Source organism: Arachis hypogaea, chromosome 3, assembly GCF_003086295.3.
Source record: "Arachis hypogaea cultivar Tifrunner chromosome 3, arahy.Tifrunner.gnm2.J5K5, whole genome shotgun sequence".
In the NCBI taxonomy this organism is placed as follows: Eukaryota; Viridiplantae; Streptophyta; class Magnoliopsida; order Fabales; family Fabaceae; genus Arachis; species Arachis hypogaea.
This window is the reverse complement of record NC_092038.1, coordinates 132,953,438-132,981,022: the sequence shown is the minus strand read 5'-3', so window position 1 is coordinate 132,981,022 and position 27,585 is coordinate 132,953,438. Positions and strand designations below refer to the sequence as shown.

The following is a 27,585-nucleotide window of genomic DNA, read 5'->3' as shown; positions in this document are numbered from 1 at the left end:
AATTAAAAATTTATATAAAAAAATATATAATTTATTTTTTAATATATTTGTTGTTTATTTATTAAAGTAAAAAATTTAAAATTTTTTATTAAAAATAATCTTAACATATATTTTTAGAATACAATTTAGTTAAACTTTTAATTCTTTTTTCTATATAAGAGAACCTTTATCAATTTTAATTTTAATCAATTACCTTAACCTCTACGGTTGCATAATTATAATTTAAATAATTCATCCTCCTGCCCAATAATATTTTGTCTGATCTTTTTTTTTTGTTTTTTACGGTATATCCTAATCCGACAGGTCAATGATTAATCCGTCGCGATACTGAACTCCATTTAAGAGTTTATCGCTGGTCAATTAGTTGCTACATACACAAGGCGGAATTTTAACCTCAACACTTATTTAAGCAGACTAATGAACTAACTATTAAACCAACCCAACTTGATTATTTTGTCTAATCTTTAATGAAAGTGATCCTATTATTTTCTCAAATTCTCCATAGCCCGAAATGCTACCCGCAAAAAATAAATGGCCCAATCTTTCCATTGGTTTGTGCTTGTAGCTGATAGCTAATATGTCAATAAAGTGGTCTGCCACATGTGAAAACTTTCCTATATTATATAAATATTGTGGGGAATAAAACCACAGCACGCATCAAACCCAATATTTCACGGAAGAGCAGACCAATCATTTACGACCAAGTGTACTTTTGGTGACAACATGTTCTGCACGTGTTCTTCCTTACTTATCCTTTTTCTTTCATCCTCCACAATCTGACTTCTACTTCTCAGAAATATAAACAATAGGAAAATATAAATTGAATAAAGATTAACCCTTTCCAAAAAAAAAAAAAACCATTTTTTTCATATTTCATTGCCAAGTTCCAAGCTAAGATCTGAGCTTTCCTCCTTGGAATATACCCTGTAAGAATGCTTTGAATCTTTTCCACAACTTTATTCATTTCATTACTTTCAGCAATAACTGTTAAGTTTCATTTTATTAGCCATATAAGATTAGCAGTTATCCTTTTTCTGTTTATCTCTTTGTAATTGCTAGTTTTACCCTTTTTTAGTTTTTTTTTATGGGTCATGCTACTCCAAAATTTGGGTTGAGTTCAATATCTAAGGGTTTTCCTGCAAAATTTGATCATGATGCTTTGGTTATGGGATTGTGGTCTTAAATCCAATTTGTGTTGTGATAACATCCTCCTCTCTATGTGAAAGGCATTTAAAATTTCTGTGATAATTTATGTTTGATCCAGAGCAAAATTATGCGAATGCAAATTGGTATCACCACACCAAGTAGTGAACTTTAATGATTTATAGTAAGTTATCTATAATATGAACTAGCTTAATTAAATGTTAATAAAAAAAATTTCAGGTTTTTATGATGGGTGAGTCAGAGGTGAAAAAATTCAGCCTAAACATCAACAAGAATGGAAAAAGTGCGTTCCCTAAGGCACTGGATCCTGCAATATCTACTTTTTTTGTTCAGATCCCCAACAAGCTTCAGAATGTTCTTAAGGTAGGTCAATCAATTATTTATTAGGAACATGAATATTAACAATATCTGTTTCATAATTATTTCTTAACTACAGTCACAGCTGAGTAGATTAGCAAAGAGGGATGGAATGAACTCGACGAGATCTGTCCAGAATAATGGGTACGAGTCTTTTAGTGCCTCTGAAGCTGAACTGAATGAGCAACTGCAATTGTGGAGAGAAAACCCTTCTTGGGTTGATAGGGCACCTGAGATAAAGGTGAACAGAGTTTAAATGAGAAATTGTTATTTTCTATCTAAAATTTTGATTTCTTCATGAAGTAAAAATGATGCTTGGGTTCACAGTTTAGGTGATCATTAGGTTTAACTGTTATTCTTAGAGGCTATTCTCCTTTGTTGATACATTTTTGTTGAGATATATCTAAGATTCTATAAATTAAGTGTCTAGTATCTTAATTCGATTAGATTTCAGAAGGCGAAATAGTTATCTTTTTTGTGTGGCTCAAGCTTGGTATAAAAATTCCAGTATGTAGCATAGTAGCTGTTTGAAACAAACATGGCAATGTTCATGTCTCTCATTCAAAGTATAGATAACGAATTTAATGTTCTGTTTTGGCAGGTGACTGTTCCAAAAGGCTCTCTTTGCAACCTCAACGTAGAAGTTGATGTCGGTTTGCCACCTGATGCAGTGTATAATATAGTAACAGATCCTGATAATAGGAGAGTTTTCAAAAATATCAAAGTACTGCACTAATCCATTCCTCTCCTCATAATGTAATCGGTTACTACTGACTTCTGAATAGGAAAAAAAAAGTGCTTTAAGTTTAAAAAATATTGAAGAGTGAAGGCTGCCATTTTTGGAAAATTCTGTTTCTTATTAATTGAAATTTTTAACTTCATTGTCTTTCTTTGTCAGGAAGTGATATCCAGAGAAGTTTTGGTTGATGAGGGTCATAGGCAAGTGGTTCAACTAGAACAAGCAGCCATATGGAGATTTCTGTGGTGGTCCGGGACCATTGCGATTAATGTCTTGGTAGATCAAAACAGAAATGACCACTCTGTAAGGATCTTCATCTCTTTTAGATAATGGATGGATGGATCCTATATCAGTTGTTTGTAACTGTTTTCGGCAAGTAGAGACTTACCGAAGTTAGCTGTTATCTCTTCTCCAGGGCACTCTTTCTTAACCAAATATGTTTTGATGTGGTGTGAGTTTAACACCTCTTGCTTGGATAAATGGATTCTACAGAAATAATGTTTGGTTTGTCCCAAGACAGAGGAGAAACAAAAGATATTATGCATAAAAGTATCTTATGGAGAAGAAATTGAAGATTAAAAAATTAAAAATTTTCCCTATTTTGGTATAGTTTTTAAGATAATTTCTGTGTTTCAACATAAGAGATATATCTTAGAGACAATTTTTAATTGAATTTCTATGATTAAAAAATTTAGTGTATTTTTTGTATTTTTCTAAACCAACAAAGGATGACTATCTTACATGCTGCATTCAATTGTGTGTCAGATGAAGTTCAAGCAAATCAAAACAGGATTCATGAAAAAATTTGAGGGCTGTTGGAGAGTAGAGCCATTACTTGTTGATGAAGAAATATGTTTTCCCTTTAAACCACTGACAAAAGAAGACTACAAATCATGCACAAGAGGCAAAGGAAGAATAGGGTCTAAAGTGACCCTGCAACAAATACTTCAACCAGCCATTGTTCCTCCACCTCCTATATCATGGTATCTGAGGGGAATCACAACCCGGACGACTGAGATGCTTATACATGATCTTCTTGTGGAAGCTGCGAGAATTAGAGGAAATGAGGCCAAAAAGTCTAAGGGAAAACCTGGGAAAAGTCTAGACCTTGTTTCTGACACAAAAGACATTAAAGAAAGATGGATTTTACATAGAAAAAATGCAAAGCAAAACAATAGGAGACTGCTGGCTGCTAAATGATTTTCCATGTATTAGATTCTTTCTTTTTTTTTTTTTTTTACTATCTAGATTTCTCTATATTAGTTTAGTTTACATGTCTTGATAGACAACTATTTTGATGCATCATCACACTAGCTTTTAAAACAATGTCCAAATTCTTTTTGAAAAAGATAAATTCAATGTATCATGTATTCAATAATCAATTAATGAATTAATGTCATAAGTGTTTATAAGATGAGTCATTGTGGCTTATTATACACTTGGGGTTAATGCCCTTAATGGCAATGTTGACGTGGCAACAAACACAAGTAATGTGTTTGTAGATTATCAAACAATTTTGAATAACAACATTAAATGGCAAAATTCGTTTGAAGATCTCAAGCTAAAATTGTCCAAAATACAGATGAAGAGAAAAAATAGTAGAAAAGGATCTCACTGAATGAGTAACAATGCCGTGAGTGAAAGTGTAAAATGATACATGACCTATTATGAGTTGTTCTACTTGTCTTATTCTAATTTTCAGTGTGTATAATTCCAATAACTACAGCTTCTTCTGACCATTTTACAGAATTAAATTACAGAAAGTCACAACAATAAGTGATGCAAGCAACGAAGAATTGCTTCATCTAAGCTCCATAGACACTACACTCTATACTTTCATCTCCATTTAATTCCCCATCTTGTTGTGGAACTTGTGTTTGATCCAATGAAAAGGACAATTTACTTGGAGGTCTTTCCACCTTTTGATTCGCCAATAACTCCTTGAGGCCATGTTTGTCACTACTCATGAAGGCACCAACAGCTCCAAGGAACCCTTCATGCTGCAAAAACATTGCTTTTGCCTCTCCTTTGGACCTACAAAATTTAAAACAAGAAAATAAATTGAATGAATATTTGTAAATTACTATATGTTGTTGCATGTGCAGAGAAACATACCAATTTAGCTAAATATTGGCTTTTGTTGATGAAATAACCAGAGAAAATTTGCGTAACTTCTATGGATAATGGAAATCATAGTCGCTTTGATAATTTTCGATACAATCTTTGAGATTATATTCTTTATATGTTACTATAGGCAACAAGCTTTAAGATGATTCATATATAGAAGCTCTGTATCAGTTATGACAAGGCAATGTCACTCATTAAGTTTTGTCTCACTTACCAGAAATTAACTGCAACCGATAATGTGTCCATTGTAAAAGGATGCCTCCGAATAAAAAATCCACCAAAGAAAATCCTCTTCAGTCCAAATCGAAGTGCAGTTAAGTAAGAGATCTACAAGCAAATAACAGTTATAGCTCAATTCCATTTCACATCTGCAACCTCAGATAAATACGGTATGAACTTGTTTATAAATGGAGGCATGAATTACGAAAGGCATAATTTAAAATGCGCACAGATCAATTTTGCACCAATAAATCCAATATATCCACATTTTCATTCAAAGTTTGCATAATACATACATTAGGATAAAAAATGGTTAGAAGATACAAATGCAGAAAATGGAAGAGGTATTATTGCTAAATTGTTATAATACATGTCATTTAATCATTATCAACATATCAGTTAAGAAATAGATAGATAGATTCATCAATGTTTCTGACCTTTTTCCCCACTACTATACTGTGTTCATTTGTATGTGTAATAAATATTTCTCAAACATATCTGTAATGAAATGACACTAGCAATGGTCCAAGGATCAATTGTTTTTTCCCAAGTACTAAAACAAAAAAGAAATTCTATAAGGGGGAATACCTGTCCAATATTATTTGAGATCATTCTTAGCAGAGATCGCGCAATATCTTCAGGTTTGTAATCATCACGCTCCTTATTTTCAGAAATTGCCCTCCCGAAACTAGATGCTATTGTAGTAGATGAAAGACCTATCTGTTATCAATCAGAGGGGGGAAGCAAACATTAAGTAGACAGTTCTTGATTTGAATCAGTCATGGTTTACAAAAACTCTTCAATAATGGAACAGAAGAATGATATCTTATCGTTTTAAACAGGAAAAAGCGCAAACTTCACCTAGTCATACCTTTGAATAGTCCATTCCACCATAAATATCTCCAACAAGCATATCCACTGCTCTGTTGTTCCCCCGGTAACTTAAGTCCAGCAACTCATCAAAACTGAAACAAAATGCAAATTAATGGATTTATGTTAATCCTATGAGTCTATATGTAGATCAATAATGAATTTAACCACAAAAAATTAACCTCTTGCACTTAGTTAAAAGCTTTCCTAAACCCCAGAAAGTGCCTCCACCTATACTTGTTCCACTAACTCGCTCAAACTTCCCATCTCCTTCCACCTATATGAAAATCGTAAAGACTACTTGAAGTGCTTAAAAAACAGTAAATATTTGGAAAGCAATAGGGAAAATAATGTAGCTTGCATTTAACTACCTTGATCATGCCAACACCGGATCCAATATTAACAAGAAGATAGGGATATAGATCATTCTTGTCAATCCACACGAATTGCTTTTGATTGCCCATATAGGTAAATGCTTCCTGGTGGATGGTCTATTGAAAGAAGAGAAAATGAGGGACAAGAGTTTTGTTTAGAGAACATGGCCACATAACTAATTTATAGCACACCAAAAAGACAGCGTACGAGCCCCGCCCAAACCAAATGAACATCACAAGAAAATTCATATATTTCCATACAATCATTGATGAAGGAAAACCGAAATGTCGCACACCCATACTCCAAACAAGTAAAGAAAGCCTACTGTATACCCAAGGCTCCAAAAAGGAGATAAAATAAACTTGGAAGGAAAAAAATATTAAAATATAACAAATCAACAAATATGGCAATCACAAGAAATCATATTCACTCCTACAAGAAGTGCTTAGAGATTATAAATATTAAATCATTCAGTCATACAATAATTGTGGCTAACTTGGAGGAAAACTAAATATGAATTTCTAGTTGTTTGATGACTAAATAGCAAATAAGAGAATATTCAAAATAACAGGATCCTACCTCAAGAAGAAAATTTGCTCCTGCAACAAGACAATCCATTTCATCTTCCTTGTCAAGACTGATCCTGAATTTTTCCTTGAAGAGGTCTGCATATTTGTATGCACCACCACCTGTGGCCTTTGCACCAATAGTTTTTCATTCTTAAGAACTAGATAATGTAAATTCAAGTGCCTTAAGACTAATCAAGTATTTTGTACAAGCCAAACATTTTTATGCGAAATATCTCCCTAAGCTTGGGCATATGTGTTTACCTTTGGAAACTACTAATAAACTTTCAATCCTACTAATTTGTTTGATTACCTTAATAGTTATCGTCTGGCTTCCAGGACTTTCTGGCTGCTGACAACCTGCATTCATCACCATTGCAATCATCTGAAAAGATATAGCTAAGCAGTAATAAAATTTCAGAATGACCCCAAGATTGGTTTTTAGACAACTTGAGACGTATGGTAGTAATCCCTGTAAGAATTATATCAGAGCGCGCACATGCGCGTGTTTGTGCGTGTGCCCTAGAGGGGTATCCATCAGTTTGTAAGTCATTGAAGTGAAACTGAATTTGAATTTTATGAAGCATATCTACCACCTTAGCATTAGCAGGCTTAACTCAAGATTAATTTCCTGATCAAAGACTAGCTATCCTTAGGTTAAGATGTACCATTGACAGACAGTTAAGACTTCTATGACATATTATGCAGAAAGCAAGTAAAGGAAAAAAATTAAAATAAGGACGAAAAGAATTTAGCAAGAATAGGAAGGACTGAAGGAGGAATTCCCAGTGAGGAAGCTCAGTTCAGCATTCTAGCTGATCAAAACCCAAAAAGACTTGATAAATATTGCTAATTGAATTGGTTATAAGCCACATAAACTTTGAATACCCAGAATTAAACAAAACAACATCGGAGTTTCAAAAAACAAAGAACAACAATTTTGTACACACCTCCGAGGTGAAGTTTCATGCTGTTGATAAACTCTAAACAATCATTAATCTTGCTTGTTTCAAACTTCTTGAAATTGAGCCTTCCATTAAGAACAGGACTGTTTCTACTGCTGTTGGAGATCCCCGAAGCCTTCATCGGGGATTTTTTCTTTTCACTACCAACAATATGCTCATCATTTTTGGTGAAGTAAACTAGCTTGGCAAGAGATCCTGTCAAAAGATAAACAAAATTATTGAAGGCAAGATGCAGGTCATGTGGAAGCAGAACATTTTTTGGACAATTTCACCAAAATTACGCTATCAAGATCCCTCGAGAATGCGAAATTACTAATTCATCAATCAGAAAAACATGAGAGTAAAGAATGACCATCACCCTTCACAAACTAAATTCATACATTTGAATTTGAGCAGCAAGCTAGATTGCAAGTTAATAAAAACACCAATTCCCAAAAGAAACTCATGTAATCTTCTACTCAAGTTCATATAATTGGAACATTACAATTCATGATCAGCAGCCAAAAAAAAAAAAAAAAAGAGAGAGAGAGAGAAAATTTCCGAAAAGATGGCAACTTTTATCCAAACGAGTGCACCCCACAATATTGCGGAAACCAAATAAGCTCAATTGCAATGAAAACAACTCTGAAAATAAAATTCGAAAACAGAAAATATAAACTTACCCCCAATATCCAAAGCGAGATGATATACATGACCAGATTGAATCTGATCCGAATTTTTTCCAGTTTCAGCCCTTCTGGGATCCATTTTGTTTTCAGGGGGATTTTGTGATTCACGCTCTGAAATTGTTAGGTGAATGATGCATACCTCGGTTTTACGTGAGTGATCATAATTCGTAAGGGTTCATCTCTGGCAGCATATATATGAATGATGATGGCATACAAATATTGAAACATATGTATGTCGTTCGGGAAAGAACGGAAAAGTAGTTGAGCTTCCCCTTTCTCAACTGTAGTAATTAATAATTAATTAAAGTTTATTATTTTTAAGAATACTTTTAATTAAAAAATTATTTATTTTTTATAAGAGTACTGTAAATGTAAATTTGTGAACAAATTTTGTTTAATATACTTTTAAAATATTATGTATACACACAAATTAGTTATTATAAATTTATATATATACATGTATTATTTTATATATTTTTAATATATTTATTTTAATATATATTTTATATATTTTTTTGTTCCATTACACTTCTCTTTAGTATTTTATGAAAGATATAATTCAAATACCAGCAATTAGTTTAGATTAAATTTTAATCTATCTCTTAAAATAATACACCTATACAAAATTATCTTTCTAGGATTTTGAATATGAAAAATATTAAGGAATCAATATTTTTTTTTAAAAAAATGAAAAATTAATTAGTATTAATCCAATATAAAAAAATATTATTCATTTAGTATTTTTTAATTAATAAATTAATCTTAAATAAATCATCATCATATCATTTAAATAAGGATGATAAATTAATATATTTTATCACCAATCGTTTTCCCCTATTTATCTTAAGTGCAAATAAAAGATTGCTTTATTTTGCCAATGCAACTTTGCACTGTTGCAGACAGAAAATTTATTTAATAGAAGGGTCAACATGTATATAATACAGCCAAGTGACCAAGTGGATAGCAGTTTTATTTTATTTACACCGGCGTCGCCGTGAAACCTTGACATATTTCAGACCAATATTCATTATCCTTTGAATTTCAGGTACATATTTTATATTATGGCCAAACGACGTTGTGGGTCCTCGTTTGATTGTTTTTCAGATGTATATATTAATCCAGCGACACAAAATTAAAATAGATGCTTGGGTCGAGTGGCTGCTTTCGTGGTATCAGGTCCTGCTTCACCAAGTGATCTTGTGTTCAATTCCCATTCCAAGCACATGGTTAACCAGGCTCTGATACCATGATGCGTTCTCTTGCACTTCCCAAAGCTTATCCCTTTTTCATGATAAAAATGTGCTCTTAAGCAATCAACTCGAGGGCAACCCAAAATAAAAAAAAATCTACTAAGCAATAGCTTATTTTCATGATCAGTTTGATCAAATACTAGCTTATTATTGCTACTGCCATGTGAAACCAAAACAATGACGTCTTTCATCAACTAATCAGCAATTAATTCCACCAACTTAGACTTAAGAGCACATATCATACAAATCTGGTGCGCTGAACTGCGCATTAACCCTTCAACCGGATATAAATTTTCCTTGTTGATTTAATTTGTTTCCTTGACACAATGATGCAACACAAAATTAGCACAAATCTTTTGGGGGTACCCGAGAACATAGATAATTTATATTCAAGATTGGGCTATCGGTCGGCCTTGGCCCTTCTGCTTCTGGGTTTAGCGTTTAGGTTAGTGATCATAAAGTAGTGTCCAGTATTAGTTCGCGTTAGGATGCAACTAACTTAAATTTACGTTTCCCATCCGAATCATAGATGCTATTAATTTGGGGGAGAATGTACGTTAACCCAAAATTAACAGTAATAACTAATAAAAGAAAAGACAGATGACGCGAAAATGCAAAGATGCAACTGGAACTATACGAGTACTACCTAATGGCAACAAGGGCATTTAGGAACAACTACAATCTAGTGATGGAAGGAAAGCAAGATGTTTTACTTTTGTGAATCCTCCAACTTAACACTTGTAAAATGGGGTATATAACAAACAAATAAACTATAAAACTCAGAATGGGATGGCGCATTGAATTGCTTTGTTATCCATTACATTTATAAACATTGAATCCAAACCCAATAGAAAGGTCAAAAGTATTCGACATCCCATGAAACAAATTCCTACTATAATTTTAGCGATCAAGATGTCCTAAACCACAAAAACATGAACACAAATCCAATTTGTCTCGGAAGACGACCAAAAACGCAAACTAGATAATATTCACCCCTGCATCCAGAATCACCGGTTCAGAAGAAGACTCCCAACAAGCATTAAGCCTGAAATAAAATATAATCGTTCAAAAAAGATAACTTCAGTGTAAATCCACATAACTAGATGGACAATGCAAGCACATACTTAAATGATTGTAAGCGTATTTAAGTTGAGATTTGAGAAGAATGTTGAATGTGTTTTGAGGACAATGAAGAAGATAGTTAAGAACTAAGAACAATTCTCTTCAAGTGAAAGAGAAAACTCCTAATGAACCACCGTTCACCAAATTTTACTATTTCCTTTCTCTATTACAATGGTGTTTCCCCTTAATTATACTATTCCTCTCATCACTAATAATAATACCCAAATAGTCAATTACTTCCTGTTTATCATATTATATATTCTATCATGATGCTTTCTTCCCATTTAACGTAAATCCATGTAACGTGTCATTTTTCAATAAAAACGTGCAGAATAATGAGGGCCAGAAAGAAATCAATAGATACCTTGTTGGCTATGTTGTTGGAAAGCCAGTCCAAACCCTCATAAAGACCCTCCCCAGAGGTTGCACAGGTGCTCTGGATGTACCTGAAAAAACCACAAAAAGATGTTAGAACCAACAGGATATAGTTATAAATACGTAATCCCGGACAAGAGGACATCACAATCAAGATAATTACCAGTGGCGCTGTCTGAGAGAGTGGAGACCCAGCTTGTCAGTAATTTCGGCAGCATTCATTGCATTCGGAAGATCTTGCTTGTTAGCAAATACAAGCAATACTGCATCTCTCAGTTCATCCTGAAAGCATATTAAATCAAAGGCATGTCACACATTCTATCATTTCATCTCCAGAATATGAGAACAAGAGGCAAAAAGAACACCACTGCTAATTTATATCAAGCTATCTTCCCAGTTTCAAAAGAAACATGATGAACAATCATAGTTGCGTCAAATAAGTGATGGATATTTATTTTATTAGACAAACTATGATATAAATCAGAACTCTTATCTTTGATAGGGTTATAGTTCTCTCCACTATTCAAAATATCAACTATAATAGAGGAAGAAATTTTATAACTTACGTGTCAAATGAATATCTCAGTATCTGACATACAACATTTTGAAAAGGAAAAAAAGGTCCAAACTTGTCTGACATTAAACTCGCACACAAGCCGTACTAAATTCATTAATTGACTATGTACCTCATTCAACATCCTGTGCAACTCATCTCTGGCCTCAACAACTCTGTCTCTGTCATTGCTGTCAACAACAAATATAAGACCCTGTGTGTTCTGGAAGTAGTGCCTCCACAAGGGACGAATCTGGAATGAAAACATTTCAGCATTGCTTTCCAAGACACACAAAATAGAGAACTATAAAGGATATATCACAAAAATTATAAGATGCATGAGAACCAAATTTCACACCTTGTCTTGGCCACCTACATCCCAAACAGTGAAGCTAATGTTCTTGTACTCCACAGTCTCCACATTGAACCCTGAAATAAATAAGAGAAAAAAATATAGCAGCAGCAGACATAGAAATCCAGAAATATGCCACATCTATGCACAAAAGATTTTCAAAAGTAACACAAGATGATATTGTTAAAATAAGATGCAACATAGATTTCAAATGCACGACATATATTGCATGACCATGGAGACACCAAAGAAATCTGACAACTGCATCGTCATTTTCAAGGTTCATTTATGGATTAGCAATTCATGATTTGGCTTAAACCATTTGACATCACAACATGTGATTATGTGAGCGAGTCCCTATATAACTAAGCTGAGAATGGATATCATATAAATTAGTATTACCACAATAGTGAAGAATGATGAGATACAAAATCCCAACAGTAACAAGATCAAATCAAGAAAAAACTTACCAATGGTAGGAATTGTGGTAACGATCTCTCCAAGCTTGAGCTTGTAGAGGATGGTGGTCTTACCAGCTGCATCAAGACCAACCATCAGAATTCGCATTTCCTTCTTGGCAAAAAGCCGACTGAAAAGCTTAGTGAATGTGAGCCCCATTTCTCCTTCAGCGTGTGGATCCCTACATTTCCAAAATTTTCTATCAATATTAGCATCCTCTGTTTATTCTCCGAGTAGAATTCCAAACTATATCAACCGAATAAATAATAAAAGAAAAATCAATTGAATCGAGTTATTTCCAGCAAACCTACTAATCAAGAGACTAAATGCGCTAACAGACTAGAGAATCATACTAATCCCAATGGATTCCGCCAGATCTCAAGCTAAACAGCAAATATTGAAACACATCGACATGCATTTCCATTAAAAGCACCAGATAACCATTAAGGGAGAATCAAAACAGATTGCGCATAACAAAATCACGCAATAAACATGAAACTTTTGAAAATCCCTGATCGGATCTGAACATCTCGATCCCGAAACCCTGAGATCAAACGATGTAGAACAAACCACAACAAACCAAAGCATACAATATATAAAAACGAAAAAAAAAACAAATAAAAAGGATCGCCAAAATTCAGATGCGATTCGCGAAAGATAAACCAGCTCAGAATTCTCATGCAAGAACAAATCTCCAAAGCAAGGGAAAATATCGAAAATGAAATGAAGTCACGGAGGTTTCAAATCGAATTGTAACAGAACGCAGAAATGATAAAAGAAACGCGATCTGAGAAAATGAAGTTTACCTTAAGGGATCTGGAACCAGAAAAAGGAAGGGAGAGAAACGATGAGAGAGGATAAACAGAGAGAGAGAGAGAAGGAGGGTGAAGAATGCTTTCGAAGAACGCTAATTGGGAGGGTGCAAGGGTGGCTTTTATAGCGCGGAGACCGGAGCGAAGGGTACCCGACATATTTGCGTGTTTTGGGTCAAATTACCATGGTACCCTTCGATGGCTGGATACCTGTTTGTACTCTGGATTTTGGAAGCTTCCATTCACTAACCAACCTTAAAAAATTGGACTTAGATTCTTTGTCAAAACTCAAAAGTGAAAATTACACCACTGGTTATTCCTTTTTTATTTTTTGGTAGATACACCACTAATTATTAATTGATTTTACTATTTATTATTTGCTATTACTCCTCTTTAACCCAACTTAGTTAAAGATAAAAGTAAATACACAATCAAAAGTGTCCGTTTAGTGATTTGAAATTGCCTGTTAAATTTGGAAAGCATAAAATGGAAGGAACATTGTCTCCTTAAATAAATAAATGTATAGATCAATGTTTTTTTTTTCACTTTTTTCAATGGACAAAGCCATATGAGGAGAGGAACACTATATAATTATTGATATTGCACATTAATTATTATCTTAATAAACCCTTCTTGAGTAATGGTTGCATTTGCATATAAAACAGATTTATCCCAAAACAAATTAAACGGTGCTTTTACAACCCAACTAAAAGCCTAAACAACAGAAGCATGAAGGGTCTGTTCTAAGCTTCTGGTGAGAGATTAAGAAGTACAAAAATTAAAGTAAGTAGTTCATGTAACAGTTATTTTTGTTGTTAGAAATTTCGCATGCAGAAGATCAAGGATCAAGAATAGGCATTAAGAAAAAATGATTAGAGATCTTTGCTCTCATTTATTTGAGTGGTTCATCTTCTTAACAAGCAGGACAAGTAAATGATTTGGGATAATAGCTTTGTATCCCAAAGACCAATTAAATTAAGGACAAGAGATAAGAGACAGCAAATCAGTTTAGAATTCAAGGTCGCCGATGAAACTTGGAAAAATCAGGGCGTCTGCGTTGCATAAATGCAGTCCTTCCCTCAATAGCTTCTTCAGTGCCATAAAATATCAGGGTTGCATTTCCAGCCATTTCCTATGAATACAATTTGATATGAAAATACAAATTAAAATAGGCATGTATATGTACCCCAAGGGTGAAAACTGAAAAGAAATACCAAGTAGCGAAACTTCACATTCAGCTAAAGGAAATATAGATCATTGCAAAGCATTGGAGGCTTGGTACATTCAGAATCATCTTTTAGAAATTGCATACAGCATATAACACTAATGGATGAAAAAATTAATCATGATATACCTGAAGTCCAGCATGCCCATCGTCCACTGCATTAAGCGCTGACTTGAGAATTCGAAGTGCAGTTGGGCTGTTCCTGAGTATCTCCCGACACCATTTTATCGTTTCTTTTTCTAGATTCTCAAGCTAGACAAACAAAAACATTACATTTCGTAAATGCGCTGTGCTGATGCTAGAGTATCTGTCTATCTATCATTGCTTTTTTTAGTGAGTTCTAAAAAGTCCATGGGAGTTTTTAGTTATATATGAATTTCATAGGAAATATATAGATGAGAAATATTTGAATGATATCAAATTGTTTTTTTCTTAAACATTGAAATATATAAACATTATTATAATTAGAATAGGGTAGATTGAAATAAACTTACTGGCACAACAGTATTAACAAGGCCCATTTTCTCTGCTTCATCAGCTGTATAGAATCTAGTGAGAAACCATATTTCACGTGCTTTTTTTGGACCTACCTGTTTAAGTATTGTTCACTTTTTATCCCTTTGAAATGAGAAACACTAGCATGAAAAAACATTCAATCCTTAACAACTAATGCAATGTGATGAATTGTTAGTAAAACAAGTAGCATGTAATTCTTATTTCTTACCAATCTGGACATGATGGAACTTCCATAACCAGCATCAAAGCTTCCCACCTTTCACGATTACAAGGATAGAACACATTACAAATTCATGATGGAGTATTATTACAAACAGGTGCAGGGGAGAGCAATATAAGTTTGCTTCCGTTTTTATATTAGTGTCTTCAAGAAATTAGCAATGCACCTTAGGACCAGTTTGGCCAAAGATGGCATTATCGGCTGCAATAGTTAGATCGCAGACCATGTGCAATATATGTCCTCCTCCAACAGCATAACCTGCTACCTGTTTTTAATATTAGGAAAATTGTCTGCATATAACTAGACTCTAGGGGAAAAAAAAAAAAAAAAAAACCAAAACTAGACATGTATCACTAACTGAATTTTTTTTAGGCCTAGAATTGTAGGCCCTTGAAGTAACCTTGTTCTTTCTTTCCAGGAATTTAAAGAAAAAAAAAGTCATCTAAAAACTATTGTTCAAGATATGATTAACCATGAGTTTAAGGTATCAAGACTACATGATAATTAAGGAAGCCAGTACAAGCATAAAGGTAGGTATACAGAGAGTACCATTGCGATTACTGGTTTTGGAAGGCGGCGAATCACTGCCTGCAAAGGGAGAAAAGCATGGATAAGAAGAAAGCAGAGAAAGAGAGGGACAAATGGTTTTCACGTAACTTGATAAATACAGCATATATAACTGTCACAAACAAATGTTCCTTGAACGCAGCTATCATCGTATTCCAAATTGGCATAATAACACTACTAATTGCCTCAACAAAAAAATGCCAACAATCAATAAACCTGCAAGTCCAACACATTAAGGCTACCAATATCTTCATTATCAGAATAACCATCTGCTGTCCTCAAAGCTTGGTCACCACCACTACAAAATGCCTTGGTCCCCTACAAAATAAATTGGCAAATCAACATCACTCAAGTTCACACTAGTTTGCACATAAAATGTGAATATTCCATTCATGTCAAAGTGACAACAACATGGCCAAATGTCCTTTTCACTGGAAGCATCATGTTTAAAATAATCAAGGAAGGATTTAATTTGATGCAATACACTGACATTCAATTAAACTCATTTTAACACCAATCACTTGAATGATGATCATCCGACTCTAAGAGAGTAGAATTGATTGGATAATAGTGTATCAAAATTAAACTCTAGTCAAAAGGGGCATCAACCCCAATCATTTGGCCTGAATCCATCTCAATTAACCTTAATTTTTGAGGTCAACGCACCAATTTACAAAATTTCTGAAAAAACACTGGAGTAGGGAGGAGGCATACCTTGCCAGTAAGAATGACAACCCCAATAGAGCTATCATGCCTGGCATCATTGAAAGCACGAATAAGTTCCTTAACTGTATTGGGTCGAAAGGCATTCCTTCTCTCAGGCCTATTAATACTAATCTGCAACCACACTCACCCAATCACAAAAATCCAAAATAAAACTGAACTTGAAAAAGTTGAAAGCTGAAACCCAAACCTTGGCTATGCCTTCCCCAACAGCCTTCTCGTAGATGATGTCAGTGAACTCCTTGTCGGAGTCAGCATCGGAAGCTATGACCCTCCAAACGACGTCGTGGGAGGGAACATCACCGTGAACACGTTCGTAGCTATCATTCCGGGAAGTTGAAGAGTCACAGAGGCCAAGTTGGAGTTGATTGTGGGGATGAAGAGAAGGGCGATCAGATTGAGAAGAGGCACCAAGGTGGTTGACTATGGAGGTGAGTCTCCTGATCACGGTGTTAAGTACAAGCAGGTTCTTCTTCTCTGCCATTGAAGCTTTTTTGTGAGAGATAAAGTTATGGTTAGTTACTTAGTTATGCACGAATGAAGGGAAGCATAAAGCATTGGTGCTTTTTTTTCTTTTCCCCCCTAACTTTTATTGAAATTAAAGGGAGAGAGTAGATTGGAAGATTTCATACCGAATTTTTGGATAAGATAAGCTGATAAGGGGAAAGAGAGTTACTGTAACGGCACAGTTACTGTTGACTTCGCGCCAAAAAAAGAGTGTGTGCTTCTGAAAAGTGAAAACAATAAATAAATAATTTCTAAGTCAATATATTATATATGTCATATGAGTTTGGTGTTTAATGTGAAATGATTCAGATTAACACATCAGTTTATTAATTAATTATTCTGATATGCAACTTGTTAGGGAGTGAGCACGTAGGTTAGCGGAAATTTTGTTTGACAGGTGAGTGAGGCAATTCATCGAACAGTTTTAGTGCAAGAAGAATATGACCTAACTTCGGAGTATTACAAAAGGGGAACTTAGTCTGTCCAATTCGAGTACCAAGTTTCTTTCGTTTTAACTCATAATTTTGGAGCCTCTGTTTCATGAAGAGATCCAACTCTGGTGAAAGTTGCTGATTCTGATTTGATTTCTGGCAAGTAAGCCGTTTTTGTTCTCTCGTCATGCTTTCTTTCCTTTGAATGGAAAAAAAACATGCAAGTACTTTTTTATGGTTATTTCCTAAATAATGCAAATGATCTGCATCACTGTAACTGAGAATATTAATTTGGAAGTTCTTCCTTTGATAGCACTGTTATTTAATATTTTGATGTGACAGGTAGTAAAAGCGGATGTCTGGTAAGTGGTAACACAGAATCTTCCTTGATTTTTAACAGAGCTTTTTCAATACATGACTGAAAAGTTTTGGTTGATGGAGTCTTGTGCTTCATCAGTACTTGATTATGGGGCCAAGGCACAGTAGGTTCATGGTTGAGTTACTCTAAAGACTAGAACCGCTTGGTTGATGCATTGCTGTGTTTTTAACTAAAATTGTACATTGATAGAGCTGAGTTACAAAAGAGGAAGGTATCTTCTCTTCTTTTGTTTGAACATGAATTCTTAGGAGGCATTTATTTCAATATTTGAAATTGTATTTCAAGAAACATGATTTCTGAGAAGGTTATAACCAAGAGTTTATCCTTAATCTTTTGGCAGCTTGATATTTGAGCTTGTGTTGGAAGCTTCCATTTACGAGTGCATCTGTATGCAGTTGATATTTTTGCTTTTTCTATATTAAATCCTCATCATAATCACCGATATATAATTTGACGTTTTTTCCATTATTCATGCTTGGTGTCATCTTCCTTTCTTTGTTCATGTCATGCATGAGCATTTTTCTCCGTTAAGTTTAAAATTCAAAATTCTGATAGTTTGTTAGCGTAGTTTAAAATTCAAAACTCTATTAGTTTATTTAGCATTTGTGTGTGTATATATATATATATAGTTAGTCATTCTTTTCTATAGTTCAGGAAACTGATGTTCTACAGCTTACTATGTTCTGGTCTTGTTGTCCTTGGATTAAAATTTCATAATATTTGACTTATATAAAATATGATATTTTAGTTGCATCTGTAGATGTTGACACTTGTATATATAATATAATAGCTCACACATAGGCAATATGCCATAGTTACATAGCTGCTTTTCACACTATTATTGGCCTCTTGCTAAAAGCAGGGCCAGTATACTCTCTCACAATAGTAAATCAATATTACCTATTGAAGAAAATTTCCTATTATATAGAACTTCTAAAATATACATGCTTTATCTAACTTGCTAACCATTTTGAAATAATATCTAAGATAAATCAACATAAATCACGATCTGTCTGAATCCGATTGTTCGGCGGCTTCCCAATCTGAAGGCAAGAAATTGGTGGCAGTGTCGGAGTTTTTAATTCACCATAAGTTTGCCAGCAGAATGGATCATACAGGTGGTATTGTTCTTGAACTGGTTTTAACTCGATTGAGGTCAAAGAAACATCAACGCAAGGCAGGCTATCACTACATGCAAAGTGTACTGGCTTAACTGTGTATGTTCCCTTTATCTCTTCATAATTGATTCCTGCTAGCGCCACAGCGGCTGTTTGGTTCGAGCAGGATTTTTTATCGCAGTAGAATTGATCGATCACAATAGGGAGCTGAACTTCGGAAACTTGAATGTTTGAGAATTGTACTCCTTGCACAGAACCTGATCCACCCTGCATAAATGTCACTTAATTAGTATGACTTTAACCATTTTCATCAAGCTCAGATCTTGGAAGTGATGCAGTACATGGATTGAGAGAGAACTGTGCAGGATTTGATTGAATCATACTCAAAATTGATAACAACACAGAAATGGTATACTACTGGATAGTAGGCTATAACAAAATAAATGCTTACTGCACATTGGAAGTGTTACTCCAGATGTTTTTTCTTTACCTTAAATTCAGGAATCTTGGGAATTATGACTATATATTTTAATGCAATTTTACCTGCCATGTTTTGATTCTGACACCATTCATTGTGTTGTGCATGTTGACATCTCTGACAGTAATGTTTGAGACACAGGCTCTGGTGTTATCCTTTCCTAGGCCCCCAATGCTGATTCCATGTCCTGGTCCACAATTGACATTGTGTACATATACATTTGAGCACCCAGTTTGTATGGAAATACAATCATCTCCTGCGAAACAGTTCAAATTCGAAACAACACTTAGCCAATTTTTGAAGAGTAAGATACATCACCTTAGTAATCTCCCTAAATGCTTTATGAAGTATAAAATAGATACTTCTAATATCTTAAATCTTAAAAAACAATCAATTTATTCAATCATTTAGTAATTAGGAAGATCAATGTGTTTTGTCATTTTATTCTTTTACCATGTCCATTCATTATTTATAACAAGGTTTTACATGCTGTGAGAACTTTGGCTCAGGACCATAACCATCTTTGAAGCTCTATTTTCTAATAAGACAAACATAGTATTAAGTTTTCATGTTTGGATTATGCTGTTTGGGCTTCTGAACTTGACACGTGCCATGTGGCTGATTATTCATTTTCAATGAGTTGTGAGATTGTTTGTTGCTAAGTAGTGTCCAACTTTTCTGTAGATAGGATAAGATAATGTCAGGCTCTTTTTAAGGATCATATAACTTGCATCTACTCTACGCTTTCTCCTTCTGTTTTTTCACTCTTTGTTTCCTTTTGGAATCTTTGTTTTCACTCTACTTTGTTCCTTTGTAGTATCTACTACATACCCATCTTAATATACTGGTATTTTTGCTCACAAGTCTTTTTCTATATCCTCAAACTTAGCTTATAGTATCTGTTATTCAAATGAATGAGAAAAGTGGAATAACTCCTGAATCATTGAAATGCATTATTAATATTACCACATCCAAGGTTGCTGCTATAGATGAGAACATCTTTAGAGTTCTGAAGGTGAATTCCATCTGTGTTGGGGCTATCGCCCGGCGATGATATGGTCACATCATGGACCAGGACTCCATTGCAGCTGTCAAACTTGAGATGGCATTGTGGACTATTCTGAATAGTTATGCCTGTGACAGTTGGGTAAAAACTCCCGTAGAACCTTAATGCCTGATTCAGAGAGGTTGCAATCATTATGAGTGTGTTTGGAATGCAACAAAACATGGAAACGAAATTGAAATATTATAGAATGGTCCTCACAGTTGGCTTGATGCCTGGCATCTTTACTCCAAGCTCACTTTCAACCTAGTAGAATTTGCAAAGTAAAATTATCAATTGATTAGCCTAAGTTTTAGAAGAATGAATTTAATTGAAATGATATGATGCTATATTAAGGTGCAAAAGCAAATTAAATTAAAGAAGGGTAATTACTGGCATTGGTGGTGGCTTCCCCATTGTGTGGTTCAATGGGACTATGAGCTTTTCTTCATCATCTATAGGGTCATCATATGGTTGGTCTTTCCACCAAACTGAGCCTCTTCCATCAATGACACCATTTCCTTGAATGGTGATTCCCACTAGCTTTGAGAATTCCAGCCACTGGAACATTCCTCCACCCCAAACTTTGGAGTTTGTTGGAGCAACAATGGTGCCATCAAGCTAACAAAATAATGACTTCATTAGCCTCACTTAATACAAAAGTGTTGTCTGATCATAAGATTTTTAAACTATAAGAATTCTTATATAATTTAGGGACTTTATTGAAAATATGTAAAATTTAGGGGTTTAATTGAAAAAAATTTTAATCCTATTTATGAATTTTTTTATTTTAATCCTATCATAAACCTTTAAACTATAATAATAGAATAACAAATACCAAGAGATGGTGGTGCTGACTGCTAATCTTTGGTATATAATTATTCTGAAATTTGCAAAAATATGAGATTTACATGTAAATGTAATTTTGTATATGATGAGTAGACATGTTAAAATGTTAAATTAGTGAGGGTTGTTTTGGAACATGCAAATGTAATTTTGTTGTGGTTTGAGTCACAGGCTGAGCTACCTTTCCTGATGGGGTGGTTGTGTGTACCTGGAAAACGATGTTGGGCTTGCAGTATGGGCCCGAGAATGAGATGGGCCCCACGTAGAAGGTGTAATCTGCTGGTACCACCATGGTTGATGCCTCTACCTTACATGCTGCTGCCCACGCAGCTTCGAATGCCTGCATTGCATTTTCAATGCATAGCAACTTTATTTAATGCCACCAACCACAACCATAGTAGAATATCATAACTATATATATGTTCAACTAAAGATAAAATTTACTATATTAAGTGGTCAGTATTTGGTGATATAAATTACTCATTTTCCGGGGCAAAAAAAAAAATGTTCTTTTCCATATTTGATACATTGAAAAAAAAAAGAAAAAAATAATTAGATACCATAAATTTAGCAATAGGATATCAAACTTTAAATAAAGTATTTTATATAATCAGTCAATCACATTCCTAATTCATTTTTTTAATTATTATTTATACAGTTAGTATAAAAAGTAATTAGATTTATTGATGTAACGTTACATAATTAAATTAATGTATAAAATTATTTTATTCAAGATTAAATTTCTATAGTTAATGAGATAAATATTTAATTTTGTTAATATAATAACAAGATCAAACATCTAAAATATAAAAGTTAAACAGTACATAAATAACATATTTTTATTTATTAAGAGACTGTGACCTAACTGTCTAACGAGAATCATTTGTGAAGTAGGTCCCACCTTTGTGTATTCTTTTTCATTTCTTAAACTTTCTATCTATAATCAAGCTTATGAGTTATGACTCTCTAGTTTCTTTATTTGCAAATTGTTAACTCCAAAGTAACATCCCAAAACAAAAAGGACAGAAGGACAAACCTTTCTTGTTGCTCCTAATGGAATATTACTTTGCCGTTCAAATTGATTAGACCACACACATAATCATTAACATTTATTATAGAGAAAAAAAAGATTCTTACATTGTCTTCATTAACCAAATGTTCTCTCGTGAGTGAACTCCCCTGCTTTCTAATGTTGAATGATATTAAATAATGTATTTATGTACAACTATATTAGGTATATATTAAAATTAGTTATTAAATTAAAATTAATTATTTTAAAATATAAAAAATATATTAAAAATAAATTAAATTATATATATTTATATATAAATATATAATAATTAATTTTAATAGTCAATTTTAACATAAAAATAATATTTTTATTTATTGTGCACACTATTTTTTTAATTGAATATCAAAAACAGAAGGCGTTTATAGACATTGGACCAATCTAATAGTAAAAGAACTAAGAGTTTAAATATTTGAGCGGGACCACACTAAAGTTGGATGGAGTAAAATAAATGTCCATATAGAATATGTAAATTTAAGTGTTTAAATTAAGAATTTAATTTTGATTTATTAACAAAGTAAAATTTTGGACGACCATTATTGTTTTTGAAAAGTAATTATTTCTGTTAACGTGTAATATATAATTGGATGATATATAGCATGCGTAAAACCTTAAGCAACATAAAGATTCTCATCAAGTTTCATGGCATAACAATAATGCATTCCCCTGAATTCTCATGGGGGCATTGAATTATGTGACAAACTGAAAAAACTTAGTGATATAAAAATTTACTAGTAACAAAGGCACTAGCTCAGTGTAATGAGATTGAAGAGTTAGTGAGTAAGTTAATTACCTTGGTATCATCACAATTTCCATCACCCTTAGCTCCAAAATCTAGCACATTAAATGTGGTAGAAGAAGAGCCACCATTGTTGTAACCTTTTGTTGGAGGACTTGGAGGGTAATCTGGGTTGGGAATTCGTGGTGGTAATGAAGGAGTGATTTTATATGGTGGTGGAGTAGACTTTGGTGATGATGGAGACTTTGGTTTTGGTTTTGAGTTTGAGCCTCCACCATTATTATTATGATTACCATAATTCTTGACTTTTTTCTTCATAAGAGAAGAAGAGAAAGCTCTATTATTGTTATGCCTCCAATGCCTCCCTCTCCTTGCAATGCATGACTCAAAATTTGAACACCAAATAAGAATTGCAATTACAAAAATGTATGTGAAGCTCTTTAAGCTAAAGCCACCTATCATTTTTTCGTCGTATGTAGTGTGAGAAAGAAAGAAAGAAAGAAGAATAAGTAAGTAGCTCTTTGTGTGGCCAAATAAACAAGTGACGGTTAAGTTTATATAAAGGGAAGCAAGCAGCACCTAAAGGCTAATACTATTAATAATAATAATTAATAAGGTAAAAATTTTTGTACAATTAATTTTACGTAAAGTTGATAATTAAGAACTGTTAGATAAAAAATTATTTAAATTATTTAACGATTCTCAAGTATCAATTTCATGTGAAATTAATCGCCTAATAATAATAATTGTGCATCAGGCACACAAATACATACATACCCAAAAGTATAAAATATTTTATTCTTTGATAATGCCAGGCATTAATGATTCATTCCCATTTGTTATTTTTCTATTTCATTAATTGATTGGTTTTTCTTTTTGTGAATTTTGGTTAGAAGGACTATATTTTAATTTTTGTTTAAATTGATGAGCAGTATGGCTGCTTGCCACATATCCAAACTCCAAAGTCATCATTTCATGTGACCTAACAAAGTGACAGTTGGGGAACTGCCATTTGCATTTTAAGTTTTTAACCATGCATACATGCTCTTGATAACTAACAAGCCTTCACTGAATACACAAAAAAATGAGTTATCTTATTTTTATTTATAAAGGAATTATAAATTTTAAAAATTTTTTCTCTTATTTCTGTACATATATAGAATAATTTTTGGTAAGGAAGTAATTAGTTCAATATTAAACCTAAAAGAATTTCTCAACCCTATTAAGGAACCACATTTTTTAGCTAACATTAATTAATTTTTAAAATTTATTTTGTTTATATTTAATTTTAAGTTCTTAATTATATAATTTTTAATTCTATCTCTTAAATGATAAATTCTTAAACCGTAAATTCCCAAAAAAAATAGAATTTTTAGAATTAAAAAAGATGACTAATATTAATTAACTAAATTTTGGTTCTCTATACTTTCTCAATTAATAGTGTCCAAGTTTATTAGTTAGTATCATTGAATTTTATTCCTTAGCTTAAAGTAAGTATAGCAATAATATTGGTTTGCCTAGTAACAATAATTGTAAAGAACTTAAAATGTGAAAAATGACAGAGATTTCTTCAAGGGCAAGCATGTTTCAGCATCACCAGAATAAAACCATGTCATCAGTTCAGAAAAGATTCTTGTAGATGCAATAAACAGGAACTGTTAGTTCAAGAGAAATTGTCACTCGTTATTCATTTTTGTCAATTACCAATAATTATGAGAGGTGTGCATCAAATTTATTGGTCCATGCAAATTGTGCATATAAAAAGGAATTAACTTGTATTAATTAGCAATGCAATAAACCAAGATTTTGATGCAAATGGCAAAAGAAATCCACGTGAGTGGGTCTATAAATCTTTTAGATACGGTCACATGCAAGCTTCACGGGTCTATAATACTACTACTCTTTCTCACTTTAATTTTGTCTTCTTAAGCCATCAACCATTCCTATATTGTTAGATCCGTAATGTTAAGAAAAAAAAAACTTATCTTATTTAATATTTATTAATTATCATAATAATTAATAAATATTAAATAAGACAAATTATAAATATTTTTTATTAATTTTTTTTGTTATCAAATATTTCTATTGTGACACAGACATGCCTTATTATTAACTTATAATTTAATTCCTTCCATCTTACCTTTTTATGATTCTCCCTCTTTTTCTTTCTTTTCTTCTTTATTCAACAAAGTGAAAATTTTTTGGTGTAACTTTAAGAGTCTAAGTGAATAATAATAATAATAATAATAATAATAATAATAATAATAATAATAATAATAATATAAATGAATGTTATAGGTGGCATTGGCAAAGAATTTCAGTTAAGAATTTGAATTTCACTTAATCAGCAAGTCAGCACATTGTAGAGTAGAAAAGATGTCATAGACATATTTCTTTCACTAGACATAGAAAATTATGAATTATGTATAAACAACCATGCAATGTTAGATCACCGATAAATTTATCATTTTAGGTTAATATTTAATAAATTTTAAATTTTAAATTATAAATTTTAATGGTATAGAAATAAGGTGTTGATCCAGAATGTTGGTTAATATTAATGAAAAATATTGTCCTTAACACTTTTTCATTCACTTAATCAATCAACTTTAAATTATTTTTTTATTTTAAATTTTAAACCTTAAATTATAAATTCTAAATCTTAAATTCTCTTAAAAAATAATAGTTAAAAAAAAGTAACTTTCCACATGGTTAAATTCAAAACATAGATGTGCTTTCAACAAAAAGTGAAACATAGATTTTACATAGCAGATAGAGTTGCTTATTATTACATAAACATGGAAGTTAATTGTTTTTATTTTCATGGTAATAATATAATTGGATAAATTGATGGAAACATAGTAAGTCACCAAAAAGATTGATACATAGTAAAATAAATAAAGAAATTAATTAAACTTAATACACTTATATTATTATTGGCGTTTAGGATGACAAAGAAAGGCACGAGGTGGGGTGATATATGATGAAACATGAAACATGGTGGCTACATATTTACGATAATGCCACTGCAGGTTAATTTCTTCATCTATTCAGCTTGAAAGATACCCTTTCACATGTCCCTTTCCCTCCAGGTATAATAGCATGTAGTAATTAAGATTGATTCTAAATGAGTGAAATCTTATTAACAAAGATATAAAATAGAAGCTAGAAATAAACAATAGTATGTAGTACGGTTAGGAAGTTCAATTAAAACAACAATTTGATTTGGTTCAACGATTATAATAGATTTTGTACTTTCTTTTTACCTGTCACTCTATCTGTTTCATTATTGGTGACTAGTTTATTTCACAAATAAATAACGTTATTTACTTTTGGTTGAAAGAATGCATATATACATGTAATTATGAACTCACACATATTTACAATGATATGATATATCCTTTTGTCAATAAGAAAAGAAAATTATATCCAACATATATATATGCATTTATAATAATGTCCCACCCCTGAACCCTAGGACATTAAAATTTAAAACCACATGTGTACTATTTATTCTTTTTTTTTTTTTATTTCCCCCTACACTATATGTTATATTTGTACTAGCTAGTAATTATATAATAGTTATAATTGAAGTTCACATTCTATCCAATAATAATGTAGAGGAATGATTAAGAATTTTAATTAAATAGGTTTTCTAGGATTTTTTAAAGTTATCTAAATTTTTCTAGGGCTTTCTAAGATTATCTAGGATTTTCTAGAATTTTCTACAATTTTCTAGGATTTTTTAAGATTTTTTTAGGGTTTTCTAGACTTTTCTATAGTTTACTAAAATTTTCTAGGATTGTCTAGGGTTATCTAAAATCTTTTAAGATTTTTTAGGATTTTCTAGGGTTGTTAGTGTTTTCGAAAGTTATCTATAATTCAAATGTATATTTATTTTTTAAAAATAAAAAGGTTTAAAATATCCAAAATTTCTTTTATTTAAAATTAGAAAAATAAAGAGAAAAATAGTTTAAACTTTAAAATTCATTTTCATAACTAATATATATGATGAGTTATATGGCGTCCAAGAAATGTTATATATAAAGTAACATTTTTAATGCCAATGAATTATAACTCAAATAGCATAGTTTTTTTGTATTTACTTAAAAGGTCACGAGTTTGAGTTTTTCTATCTTCGTACAAAAGAAAAGTAACATTTTTAATAAGGGTTTTTAACAATTTTTTTAATAACGATAAATTAATTTATATAGAGATAGAGAATGGGAAGAAGAAAATGTTCACCACACAAGTTACTTAGTGGTCTATTTGTATTAGATTGCTCGTGAACTTTTAAAGTATTCTCGTGACCTTCATGCACACAAAGATGATTAGGTTCTTCGATTCTGATTTATATATAATTTATTTATTTATTATTAAGTTGTTGTGAATATGATTCATTATTCATCGACAAACTAATGATAAACAATTTCATTTTCTTCATGCTTTCACTTCACACGTTCGTCCACATACATAACAAAATATGAACCAAACCAATAATTAGAGACATACTGAGACAGTAATGTATGTTACTTGCACATTATTTATTCCTTACCCCACTACTAGCAGCTAGTACATTATTTATGTTTATATATAAAAATGAAAAAAGGAAAAAAAAACAAGCATACAATTTATATTAGTAAAAATTAAAGAATACTAATTTGAAGAGTAAAACTAATTACTACGATATTCAAGGGAATTATTTTTTTTTGAAAAATACTATTTGTATACCAAAATCAGTTAACATGTATT

The 27,585-nt window shown here is 32.3% G+C and overlaps 5 protein-coding genes and 1 long non-coding RNA gene across 9 annotated transcripts; 2 read left to right on the top strand and 4 right to left on the bottom strand.

Moving 5' to 3' along the window:
* The first annotated feature begins 658 nt into the window (after positions 1-658).
* On the top strand, positions 659-3,674 carry LOC112791789 (uncharacterized). The gene is made up of 6 exons (XM_025834753.3): positions 659-926; positions 1,384-1,527; positions 1,601-1,762; positions 2,123-2,245; positions 2,420-2,563; positions 3,026-3,674. Exons 2-6 carry the CDS (start codon positions 1,390-1,392, stop codon positions 3,458-3,460), a joined length of 1,002 nt encoding a protein of 333 aa, XP_025690538.1. The 5' UTR covers positions 659-926; positions 1,384-1,389; the 3' UTR covers positions 3,461-3,674.
* A 182-nt stretch (positions 3,675-3,856) lies between these two features.
* LOC112791788 (pantothenate kinase 1) lies at positions 3,857-8,329 on the bottom strand. Of its 2 annotated transcripts, none has more exons than XM_025834752.2 (10): positions 8,045-8,329; positions 7,368-7,577; positions 6,731-6,777; positions 6,431-6,547; positions 5,848-5,967; positions 5,659-5,753; positions 5,478-5,571; positions 5,195-5,326; positions 4,602-4,714; positions 3,857-4,294 (listed from the first exon to the last, which is right to left on the bottom strand). In XM_025834752.2, exons 1-10 carry the CDS (start codon positions 8,127-8,129, stop codon positions 4,066-4,068), a joined length of 1,242 nt encoding a protein of 413 aa, XP_025690537.1. In that variant the 5' UTR covers positions 8,130-8,329; the 3' UTR covers positions 3,857-4,065. The 2 variants fall into 2 exon arrangements, with proteins under 2 accessions (XP_025690537.1, XP_025690536.1); XM_025834751.2 differs by having other exon boundaries at positions 6,731-6,816; positions 8,045-8,278.
* A 1,761-nt stretch (positions 8,330-10,090) lies between these two features.
* Positions 10,091-13,160, bottom strand: LOC112791787 (ADP-ribosylation factor 2). Its single transcript, XM_025834750.3, has 7 exons — positions 12,968-13,160; positions 12,173-12,342; positions 11,709-11,779; positions 11,484-11,603; positions 10,961-11,079; positions 10,787-10,868; positions 10,091-10,345 (listed from the first exon to the last, which is right to left on the bottom strand). Exons 2-7 carry the CDS (start codon positions 12,318-12,320, stop codon positions 10,340-10,342), a joined length of 546 nt encoding a protein of 181 aa, XP_025690535.1. The 5' UTR covers positions 12,321-12,342; positions 12,968-13,160; the 3' UTR covers positions 10,091-10,339.
* Positions 13,161-13,831: 671 nt separating this feature from the next.
* On the bottom strand, positions 13,832-16,947 carry LOC112791785 (1,4-dihydroxy-2-naphthoyl-CoA synthase, peroxisomal). 2 transcript variants are annotated; one of them, XM_025834749.3, is made up of 9 exons: positions 16,415-16,947; positions 16,216-16,338; positions 15,718-15,819; positions 15,484-15,522; positions 15,101-15,199; positions 14,923-14,970; positions 14,693-14,788; positions 14,328-14,450; positions 13,832-14,105 (listed from the first exon to the last, which is right to left on the bottom strand). In XM_025834749.3, exons 1-9 carry the CDS (start codon positions 16,706-16,708, stop codon positions 13,989-13,991), a joined length of 1,041 nt encoding a protein of 346 aa, XP_025690534.1. In that variant the 5' UTR covers positions 16,709-16,947; the 3' UTR covers positions 13,832-13,988. The 2 variants fall into 2 exon arrangements, with proteins under 2 accessions (XP_025690534.1, XP_072083737.1); XM_072227636.1 differs by lacking the exon at positions 15,101-15,199.
* Positions 16,948-17,187: 240 nt separating this feature from the next.
* Positions 17,188-17,888, top strand: LOC140181927 (uncharacterized). Its single transcript, XR_011877589.1, has 2 exons — positions 17,188-17,325; positions 17,505-17,888. It is a non-coding gene; the product is annotated as an uncharacterized lncRNA (long non-coding RNA).
* A 395-nt stretch (positions 17,889-18,283) lies between these two features.
* Positions 18,284-23,637, bottom strand: LOC112791784 (polygalacturonase At1g48100). Of its 2 annotated transcripts, none has more exons than XM_025834748.3 (7): positions 22,888-23,637; positions 21,234-21,365; positions 20,573-20,800; positions 20,402-20,446; positions 20,104-20,311; positions 19,203-19,393; positions 18,284-18,926 (listed from the first exon to the last, which is right to left on the bottom strand). In XM_025834748.3, exons 1-7 carry the CDS (start codon positions 23,293-23,295, stop codon positions 18,534-18,536), a joined length of 1,605 nt encoding a protein of 534 aa, XP_025690533.1. In that variant the 5' UTR covers positions 23,296-23,637; the 3' UTR covers positions 18,284-18,533. The 2 variants fall into 2 exon arrangements, with proteins under 2 accessions (XP_025690533.1, XP_072083730.1); XM_072227629.1 differs by having other exon boundaries at positions 21,207-21,365; positions 22,888-23,397.
* Between the last annotated feature and the right edge of the window lie 3,948 nt (positions 23,638-27,585).

Bases quoted from the DNA above. Each gene is read 5' to 3' on its own strand.
- LOC112791789 (XM_025834753.3), top strand. From the start codon at position 1,390: ATGATGGGTGAGTCAGAGGTGAAAAAATTCAGCCTAAACATCAACAAG. The intron at 1,528-1,600 runs GTAGGTCAATCA...TCTTAACTACAG, and splicing joins AGCTTCAGAATGTTCTTAAG to TCACAGCTGAGTAGATTAGC. The intron at 1,763-2,122 runs GTGAACAGAGTT...CTGTTTTGGCAG, and splicing joins ATAGGGCACCTGAGATAAAG to GTGACTGTTCCAAAAGGCTC.
- LOC112791788 (XM_025834751.2), bottom strand. From the start codon at position 8,129: ATGGATCCCAGAAGGGCTGAAACTGGAAAAAATTCGGATCAGATTCAA. The intron at 6,548-6,730 runs GTAATCAAACAA...ATTGGTGCAAAG, and splicing joins GCCAGACGATAACTATTAAG to GCCACAGGTGGTGGTGCATA. The intron at 5,754-5,847 runs GTAGTTAAATGC...ATTTTCATATAG, and splicing joins CCGGTGTTGGCATGATCAAG to GTGGAAGGAGATGGGAAGTT.
- LOC112791787 (XM_025834750.3), bottom strand. From the start codon at position 12,320: ATGGGGCTCACATTCACTAAGCTTTTCAGTCGGCTTTTTGCCAAGAAG. The intron at 11,780-12,172 runs GTAAGTTTTTTC...TATTTATTTCAG, and splicing joins TACCACAATTCCTACCATTG to GGTTCAATGTGGAGACTGTG. The intron at 10,869-10,960 runs GTAATTATCTTG...TGGTTTTTTCAG, and splicing joins TCTCTCAGACAGCGCCACTG to GTACATCCAGAGCACCTGTG.
- LOC112791785 (XM_025834749.3), bottom strand. From the start codon at position 16,708: ATGGCAGAGAAGAAGAACCTGCTTGTACTTAACACCGTGATCAGGAGA. The intron at 15,200-15,483 runs GTACTCTCTGTA...TATTAAAAACAG, and splicing joins CAAAACCAGTAATCGCAATG to GTAGCAGGTTATGCTGTTGG. The intron at 14,971-15,100 runs GTGCATTGCTAA...TAATCGTGAAAG, and splicing joins TTGGCCAAACTGGTCCTAAG to GTGGGAAGCTTTGATGCTGG.
- LOC112791784 (XM_072227629.1), bottom strand. From the start codon at position 23,295: ATGATAGGTGGCTTTAGCTTAAAGAGCTTCACATACATTTTTGTAATT. The intron at 21,366-22,887 runs GTAATTAACTTA...AATGCAATGCAG, and splicing joins GAAATTGTGATGATACCAAG to GCATTCGAAGCTGCGTGGGC. The intron at 20,447-20,572 runs GTAATTACCCTT...AAATTCTACTAG, and splicing joins GGAAGCCACCACCAATGCCA to GTTGAAAGTGAGCTTGGAGT.